This window comes from Trachemys scripta, chromosome 1 (genome assembly GCF_013100865.1).
Source record: "Trachemys scripta elegans isolate TJP31775 chromosome 1, CAS_Tse_1.0, whole genome shotgun sequence".
NCBI classification, from domain to species: domain Eukaryota; kingdom Metazoa; phylum Chordata; order Testudines; family Emydidae; genus Trachemys; species Trachemys scripta.
The window spans coordinates 26,644,627-26,654,369 of NC_048298.1; the positions used below are offsets into that span (position 1 = coordinate 26,644,627).

Here is a 9,743-nt window from a genome sequence, read left to right on the forward strand (position 1 = left end):
TATGTCAAACTATTTGCTTGTTCCACTGAATTACACAAAAGGTATATAACTATCCAACAACTATCCAGCCCTTTGCAGTTAGTCTCAATGTACTGAAACAGCATTCGTTGCTCTTTCACTTTTATTAAGTTCACTTACATTGACCAAATAAGTGTTACTGAAGTAGAGAGTATATAAAATAAGAGTGATTCAATCGGCTTCCGGTGCTCCATAAAAACCAAGTACTTAATTCAGTTATAAAACTTTAGAAATGACTTTAGATACAAAAAGTATAGCACACAGTACATACATCCTTTTATAGATCACTAAGGAAACTTTTGCACCATTGAGACAGCCACAAGTTCTGAACCTCCATATTTTTTTTTTGCATCCTTGGTCAAAGCTTCAGTCGGTTGAAGTTGGGAACACTTGGGATTCAAGATACCCTGAGCACATACTAGTGCAACATCACAAAAAACATACATAATCCAATCTGTTAGGAAAAAAATTAAGCAAGAGTCAGGTGCTTTATTATACAAGCATGACAGCAAGTTCCTTTGGAAAATAACTTCTTGGGTGGACTTCCAGACCAGTGAGGTAGTCCCAGGGGAGAGAATGGAAGGAAGTAGACCTTAGTCCCTACTTGAGATGCCTGCCAAATAGTTTATCAATTTTGGGCATAAATACGATAGATGAGGACCGTGGCCCCTACTAGGGAACATAGCGAAACAGCCTCTCAGTCCAGGTGAGGGTGGTAGTCGCAGCTGGTGACAGGGGCCAAGCAGGTTCTCAATCCGGGTTTGGGAGGGCAGGAATCTGGCTCCGTGGAGGAAATGGTCCCATCAGTCTGAGCCATAAAGTGCAGTAGAAGGACACGATCCAGACAAATGCAATGTAAACAGGTGACTGACACTTGTCTCTGTTCGCTTCTTCCAGGGGAAGAGCCTCCCCCCAGATGTCCCCGCTCCCAGGCGGGGCAGCAGCTCACGATCTGGCTACGGGGAAGCGGCGGATCCTCACCACGGGCGCCAGGTCCACTCGTAGGATCTGCTGCGCCTGGCGCCGCGCCGCCTCCAGGCTCCGCGGATTCCAGACGCTGCCCCGCACCCTGATGGTGGGGAAGGTGGTAAGACTGGGGGTGGCCGCTTTCCAGATCTCCTCCAAGGACCGGCCCCCAAAGGGAGCACACGAGGGCACCTCGGCCGAGTCGACCTGTTCCTCCTCCCGCGGCCGCTGCGCTTCCCTGCCGGGGGGACCGGCAAGCGCTGGGGCGCGTTTCCTCCCCTTCTTTGCGCGGCCGGGCGCTCCGCGCTTGGCGCCGGCGGCCGGGGGGCGCCTCCTGGTCGCTCCGCGGCGGGTGCGGTGTCCCGGCGCCGGGAGCCCGTCGGGGACCACGGCCCGGCAGGAGGCGTAGCCGTACACGTCCTTGCTGCGCAGGATGACCGGGGAGAACTGGTGCTTGAGGCTGCAGAGGAAGTTCCACAGCTCCGAGTCCGAGCTCATGAACTCGGTGGAGCGGGGCATGAAGAGCTTGAAGGCGTCGCCCAGCGCCTTGGTGCCGGCGAAAGACACCTGCGACCGGGAGTAGACAACTTTCTCCGCCTCGCCCTCCTCGCCCCACGCCGCCGCGCCGAGCCCGGCAGCAGCTCCCCGGCCGGCTCCCTCCTGCTTCATCCTCCCGGCTCCTCGCTCCAGCGCCGCCTGCCTCCGACTGCAGGGCGCAACGGTCTCGGAGTGAGGACTGGCCTCAGCGCCGGCCCCACCACGCCGCTCGCTCCCCTGTCTCCTGCCGCCGCTGCTCAGCCAGCCCCAGCCGTAGGCGCTCCTTTGCCTCTCTCTCCTCCTCCCAGGGCGGAGAGCAGCGATCAATATCCTACCGCCCGGCTGGAGGACCCCTCCCCATTCGTTCCTCTCAGACACAAGGGGCAGCTCGGCTATTTCTGAGCGTGCGCGGGAGGGCTGCGCGTGCTCAGTAACAGCCACTAAAGACGCTAGCTGCCCTCACTCTGCCCTTACTTGGGGAGGAGGAGAGAGTGTGCCGGCTGTGAAAGCCGAGGGGGGAGGGGTGGGTAAAATCTGTGCAGGGGGCAAACTGAGTGCACCGAAGGCAGGGGAAGGAGAGGGTGGGAGCTGGGATTTGGAAGGGAGGGTAGAGGGGGTAAATGTTACCACATCAGAGGTGAGCAGCTGTTTGGAAAGGGGTTGGGGGGGATAGAGGGGCTCTCTGCTCCTCCTGCAGAAAGGAAATCTCCACACACCCTTATAGGGCTGTGGTCCTACAGGCACAATCAGGGAGGCCACTCATCCAGTTTTGTACTGGAGGGGCCGGCTTTTTTGCTGGTTTGTCCCCTATCCTGTACTGGGACAAAACCATATCCAGTTCTGTCTGGTATTGGACAGGGGACACCATTTTGAAAAGCACACTGCTCCGCTCCCGCCAGCACAACCTCACATGCTGCATGCCAGGTCAGGCTGGTCAGGACAGGGCAGTGCCATTTCGAAAATGTCCCTCAGCGGCATGACTTTGCACACACCACATATGTGAGCTCATGCCAGTGGGGGCGGGGCAGCTGGCTCTTGAAAATGGTGTCCCCAGAGTGGTATGTCCTCGTACACATCATGCATGTGAGATCATGCCAGTGAGGGTGGGGCAACTTGCTTTTGAAAATGCTGTCCCCTGTGTAGCGTGACCTTGCACACACCATACATGTGAGATCACACCAGTGGGGGCAAAAGCAGCTCACTCTTGAAAATGGTGTCTCCTTTGCAGCATAACTTTGTCATAGGGGCAGGGTCATGCAGACAGGGGCTGAGTCACACAAGCAGGGGCAGGCCGACGCTGTTTTGGGAAGTGCCAGAATGTCCAGTATTCTAGGAACATGTTAGTGGGAACCTTACACACACTGTGTCCTTCTGCCTAGCCAAAGCTGCTCTTCCCTATCTGAAATGATGGCTTGAACTGCTAAAGGAAACAGAATTCAGTTAAATATTTTACTCACATAACTCCTATTTTTAATACATTTTTAGTGTTTAAAAGAATCCCTTATCTGTTTATACATCTGCATAAAGCCTCATACCGTAATTCACATATTTGTCTTATGTGCTATTCTGATTTCCTAAATTGGACTCCCTTGCTTGTAAACCCCTATAAATATAGTTTCACTCCTTTTAATTATTTTTTTTTATTATTTTATTTTTATTATTCTTAGTACTTCATCATTTACCTATAAGGTGCCACAGGACTCTTTGTTGCTTTTTACAGATCCAGACTAAGACGGCTACCCCTCTGATACTTGTTAACATTGTGCAGCTGGATGTCATTGTGCTCTCACTATTTTTAATGGCAAATAATCATTGGGACTAATAGTTGCAATCACATCTCACATAATAGGCAGCCGGTTTAAAACAAACAATAACTAATTATTTCATCACACAACACACAACCTGTGGAACTCCTTGCCAGATGATGTTGTGAAGGCCAAGACTATAACAGGGTTCAAAAAAGAACTAGATAAATTCATGGAGGATAGGTCCATCAATGGCTATTAGCCAGGATGGGCAGGGATGGTGTCCCTAGCCTCTGTTTGCCAGAAGCTGGGAATGGGCAACAGGGAATGGATCACTTGATGATACCTGTTCTATTCATTCCCTCTGGGGCACCTGGCATTGGCCAGTCAGAAGACATGATACTGGGCTAGATGGACCTTTGGTCTGACCGAGAATGGCCATTCTTATGTTCACACTATAGCACTTCTGTGACAGGGACATCCCACTACCATCTTCTGCTCTATCTACACACTCAGACTCAGAGTCCTTCCATTGTTAAACACCACAGTGCAGTTTTCTTTACACTTGCTCTTCTCACCACCTTACTGCTGCATAGACTGTATTTATTTAGTTTCATTTTCTCCTCAGTTCTGTGCAGAGGAGAGTAGAGGGAAGAGATCTCTCTACCCAGAGATCCTTTCTGGTTCTGGCTCTGCTAGTTTGCCCCTTAATCCTGCACCTCCTTCCTATGTCTTATACCTCCTGTGTTATTGGGCCAGTTTGCTCATTAGTCCCCCCTTCCCCATTCTAATCCATTAATTTGGTCCCAACATTTCCACTTTGGGGGAATTAAAGGTGTTTAAATGACCAGAGTGCTGGCTCAGTTGTTGGTTCCCAGCACCCACTTCCCAGGACTTCAATAGGTGTTGCTTCCCAGCATTCTGTCAAAATGGCCCAAGTTTTTATTGTGATTTTGTAATTTGCAGTTTGCACCATGCAGTCTTCTGGATTTCCACTTTGAAGTTGAGGTGGAGGGAGCAAAGGGGCAGCTGGGGGGCTTTTCCTTGTTCACAGCAATTCTTCCCAGTCCCATTTTGTGTTATAGAGGCTGAGGGAGAGGTCTCACCAAATAATCATCTAGCACCAACAAAAAAAATTACCTGGTTATCACAGTAGCCCTTCCATCCCACCACACCCTTTAGCTAAAGCCCTACAAAGTAACTGCACCCCCCATTTGCAACTCCCATCTCCCAAGATATTTCCTTCACTGAAAGCCTCACAATACCACCTGGCTTCAGCTCACTCCAAAATAATAACACATTCAGAATTTCCAATGTGTATGTCAAATGTTCGTGCTTCTCTCACTTTTCAGGTTGCATTCAGAGTCCCTTTACAGGGTTTTCAAGATGCAGCAAAATAAATTTTCTTGTGTGTATTTAAAAAGAAAGATTTGTGTAGCAACTTCAAGAGGGAAAAGATCCCCAGAGAAAGAACAAAAGACTCAAAAGGAGAACCCAGATAAAAAGAACAAAGAAGAAGTGGACAAAATTCATATGATCCTAGATTAAAATTATGCTCATGTGTTTATATAATAATATCTACTGAAATCCCTAGATGCTATGGGCTTTTTGATTACCAAGAAAAAGTTATTGTAATGCACTAAATCAATTATTCAGTTCACTGATGTGTTGAAGATATTGATGTATTCACACTATTTACATAATTAATTTTGTATCCTAGGATAGCAGATTGGTTATGAAGTCCAAAAATAAAGACCATGTCCTCCAGTTTGTTGATTTTTTTGTGAGCCACCATCTTAACCTGGTTCACAGCACCATTCCTCACTGAGTGGTATTCATAATGCTTTCCAGCATTGCAATGTCTTTCTCAGCCTGTGACTTTCAATGACTTAGAGACCGGTCCTCATAAAATAGACTAAATATAAATTGAAGAGTCACTTGAATAAAAGAAAAGAGTCCCCCTCTGTGTCCAATGTCTCCAGGAATCCTTAATCTGTGTGTGGATCATTTACATTTTGGAGATCTTTTTAAAAAGTATGAAGCTTAAATGACTCACTGAAATACACAAGGAAAAATTCTTCGTAAGGAGACATTTTGACTTAGTCTACACACTAGAAAGTGTGTGCCAGTTTAGCTATAGTTGCCTTGTCTAGCTGAACTTTTTACTGGTAAAAGAGTGTTTTGTCAGCATATTTTACACTAGTTCCCCAAACAAAATAAGCTATGCCCGAAAGCACATTTTTGCAGATATAACTGTGTCTACGCTAGGGTTTTTGCTGACATAAACGTAAAAAATAAAAAAAAGTTGCACCCCTAACTGATGTTACTATACTGTTGAAAGTTTTGAGTATAGACCTGACCTTGGAAAACTAATCCCAAAATGAACGAGTCTCCCTACAGATAAGTGAAATTTGGAATATCTTTGACAGTTCTACCTCTTTATTTGCTTCTCTGAAGATATCGGATGAGATCCTTGCCTACACTCTGTTCCTTTTACATTGCATGAAAGGGCTGAAACGCTGTAAAGGGGCCCCCAAAAACCTCATAATCTGCCATGAGTCCCCTCAGCTCAGGCACTGCAGAGACTGCTGTAAACCAATCTCCTAAGGATCCCTTTGCAAGCCCTGGCATATGGATAAGGCTGAGGACGCAAGGAGTATATTGAGGATGGGACCAAAACACTGCCGAAATTTCAGGGAATGCTGCAACCCATGAGCAGCCTGCCTGAAATTTGACAGGCCCCATGGTTGTTTAAGTTAGAATAGAGATCTCTCCAGTCACCACAACAGCCCAGTATCAGGAGGGTGCTTTCACAGATCAGGACGATTGAACCTTATTTCCCCTTAGTGGTTCAGCAAGAGTATCGATCCTCAGGCTTCTGGCCCCCTAGCCATTGCCTTTCTTAGGTGGAGACCCATTATCTCTCTCCCTCCTGATCAGAGTATTTCCCTATCATCACTGTGTTATCCCCAGCAAACAACGGTCAGCCTAAACGGGCCGACTTGTTTCCTCTTCAGAGTCTGATAATAGTGTAATTGCCCACATTTATACGTTATCACACAGTTCTTTATAAGCAAGCATATTTTTATTCTTAAGCACTACAGAGAAAAAATTAAAAACAATAAAGAACCTACATGCATGCTAATAAGCTTCTCCCCCCCCCCCACCCCTTGCCATCTCCAGGGCTCCTCCAACCCTTCCCTAAGGATTGGTGCCTTCCATGGATAGGAGGTCCTGTCCCTTTGCTGGAGCTGAACCAAAGCCCTGAGTCAGTTCACCACCAGGTTATTTATCAAATGTCCTTTCTTTGTCTGCTGGTCTCTAGAGAATCCAGTCAGAACCTTTGAAGACAGCATGAATAGGTATCAGACAGACAATGAGTCCCTTCGCCACAGGGAAGCTTCAAAGAACTGATAACAGGAGGAATTACATTATCATACTCCCTCCTCCTAAAGCAGTTACATGCAATCTTACAATAACACATAAACTATGGCATTTTAATACATTAAACTTAATTTAATAAGGTTTAACTTAATCCAGTAAGGTTTATCCTGAATATTGTCAGTTCTGTCACAGGGACAAAATTGGTTAACCTTTCCCCCAAGCTGCAAGTTGGCACACAGTGCAGAATTGTGCCCTTTGTTTGAGTGTATTCCTACTCGCCGCCTCCTTCCAGCATTAATTAAGAAGCTAACATTTTTAATGACTTTTTTCTAGGGCTGTCACACAATTAAAAAAATTAATCGCGATTAATGGCTGTTAAACAATAATATAATAACATTTATTTAAATATTTTTGGATGTTTTCTACATTTTCAAATATATTGATTTCAATTACAACACAGAATACAAAGTGTATAGTGCTCACTTTATATTTATTTTTATTACAAATATTTGCAATGTAAAAAACAAAAGAAATAGTATTTTTCAATTCACCTAATACAAGTACAGTAGCGTAATCTCTTTACCATGAAATTTGAACTTACAAATGTAGAATCATGTACAAAAAATAACTGCATTCAAAAATAAAACAATGTAAAACTTTAGCACCTACAAGTCCACTCAGTCCTACTTCTTGTTCAGCCAATTGCTAAGACAAACAAATTTGTTTACATTTTCAGGAGATAATGCTGACGGCTTCTTGTTCACAATGTTACCTGGAAGTGAGAACAGATGTTCTTATACATTGTTGTAGCCGGCGTCACAAAATATTTATGTGCCAGATGTGCTAAAGATTCATATGTCCCTTAATGCTTCAACCACCATTCCAGAGAACATGCATCCATGCTGATGATGGGTTCTGCTTGATAACAATCCAAAGCAGAACGGACCGACGACGCATGTTCATTTTCATCATCTAAGTCAGATGCCATTAACAGAAGGTTGATTTTTTTTGGTGGTTCGGGTTCTGTAGTTTCCGCATCTGAGTGTTGCTCTTTTAAGACTTTTGAAAGCATGCTCCACACCTCGTCCCTCTCAGATTTTGGACGGCACTTCAGATTCTTAAACCTTGGGTCAAGTGCTGTAGCTATTTTTAGAAATCTCACATTGGTACCTTCTTTGCATTTTGTCAAAACTGCTGTGAAAGTGTTCTTAAAACGAATATGTGCTGGGTCATCATCGAGACTGCTATAACATGAAATATATGGCAGAATGCAGGTAAAACAGAACAGGAGACCTACAATTCTCCCCCAAGGAGTTCAGTCACAAATTTAATTAATGCGTTATTTTTTTTAAACGAGCATCATCAGCATGGAAGCATGTCCTCTGGTATGGTGGCGGAAGCATGAAGGGGCATACGAATGTTTAGTATATCTGGCACGTAAATACTTTGCAACGCCAGCTACAGAAGTGCCATGTGAACACCTGTTCTCAATTTCAGGTGACATTGTAAATAAGAAGCAGGCAGCAGTATCTTCTGTAAATGTAAACAACTTGTTTGTCTTAGCAATTGGCTGAACATGAAGTAGGACTGAGTGGACTTGTAGGCTCTAAAGTTTTACATTGTTTTGTTTTTGAGTGCAGTTATGTAACAACAACAAAAATCTACATTTGTAAGTTACACTTTCATGATAAAGAGATTGCACTACAGTACTTGTATAAGATGAATTGAAAATACTATTTTTTGTTTATCATTTTTGCAGTGCAAATACTTGTAAACAAAAACAATAATATACAGTGAGCACTGTACACTATGTATTCTGTGTTCTAATTGAAATTAATATATTCGACAATGTAGAAAAAGATCCAAAAATATTTAATGAATTTCAATTGGTATTCTATTGTTTAACAGTGCAATTAAGCCAAATTAATTGTTTTTAATCACGATTACTTTTTTTTTAGTTAATCACATGAGTTAGCTGCAATTAATCGACAGCCCTACGTCTTTCTGATGGTCCCATTCTCTCGTAAATAATCTTTGGCCATTGACTACACTACAAATTTGGGGATTTTTTGCTTCCCGCTCATCAAGAGATCTGAATCGGAATGTGCTGGAGGGCACTGAGGCAAATTGACCTAACAACCAGTTTGATCTGCCTGTTCCTCAAAAAGCTAAAAAAAAAAAAAATCTTTAAGCTAGAGGAGTTCTAACCTGTCTAACCCACAGGTAAAAATTTAGTCAAATGATATTTTACTAGAAGCAGATGTGGCAGGGCACCTCCTTCATCTCACCAGACTTAGCACTTCCCTCTCTGGTGATGGCAGGACTGGGGTAATCAGCCCCACTCAGGGGAGGGTTTGCCTTCCCCCTTTCTGTATTCCCTTGGTAATACTTTCAGGGTAGGACTGAGGGTCAGCCTACAGGGTGATCCTCCACCAAACAAAAAGGAAACAGTCTCATAAACAAAAAAAACCCAGGGGGGTACCTTTTGCTGACTCCTCGCTGGTGCAAGGTGTTGCCCTGTTGGTTGCACTGGAGTGTCAGTCCTTTCCCTAGCAGGCACTCAGGTTTGGCTGTCTCCCCTATTGGAAGGAACATAGCCTCTCACCCTGGAGAAACTTATTTCTCTACTGCTACTAGCCTGGCAGTAGCGTGAGTCTCTCTTCCCCTCTCCTCTGCCCCCTGGGGGTGGGGGGTGTTAAAGGCCTCAGGCAGCCATTAATTGGGATAGGTGTCCCTAATTGACCTGAGGTAACCGCTTCTCAGCTTGTGGGAAAAAGGGCCTTTAACATTTTAAGGCTAACATATCGGCCTTCCCAGACTCTCTTGCTGGTGTGGAGCTGCTACTAGGCCTAGAGCACTTGTCTCAATTTTTGTCTGGGCCAGACCTGCCCTGCTAACTTGCTGGCTGGTGGTCTCCTGGTTGCTGCTGCTCCTTGAGGGTCCTGCCTGCTGGCTTGCTCCCCAGAGGGGGAATGAGGGACCCTGCCTTTGCTACCACCTGTGGGGTCCCTCCTGGCTGCTTGACTGACTGTTGGTTGCTGCTGTTTCTGCTGCCTGGCAGCCTGCTGCTGCCTTGAGGAGGAGGAAGAGGAG

General features: G+C 45.3%; 1 protein-coding gene across 1 annotated transcript; it reads right to left on the minus strand.

Moving 5' to 3' along the window:
- Window positions 1-819: 819 nt before the first annotated feature.
- On the minus strand, window positions 820-1,773 carry CCDC71L (coiled-coil domain containing 71 like). The gene has a single exon (XM_034766576.1). The coding sequence runs from the start codon at window positions 1,651-1,653 to the stop codon at window positions 964-966; it is 690 nt and encodes a 229-aa protein (XP_034622467.1). The 5' UTR covers window positions 1,654-1,773; the 3' UTR covers window positions 820-963.
- Between the last annotated feature and the right edge of the window lie 7,970 nt (window positions 1,774-9,743).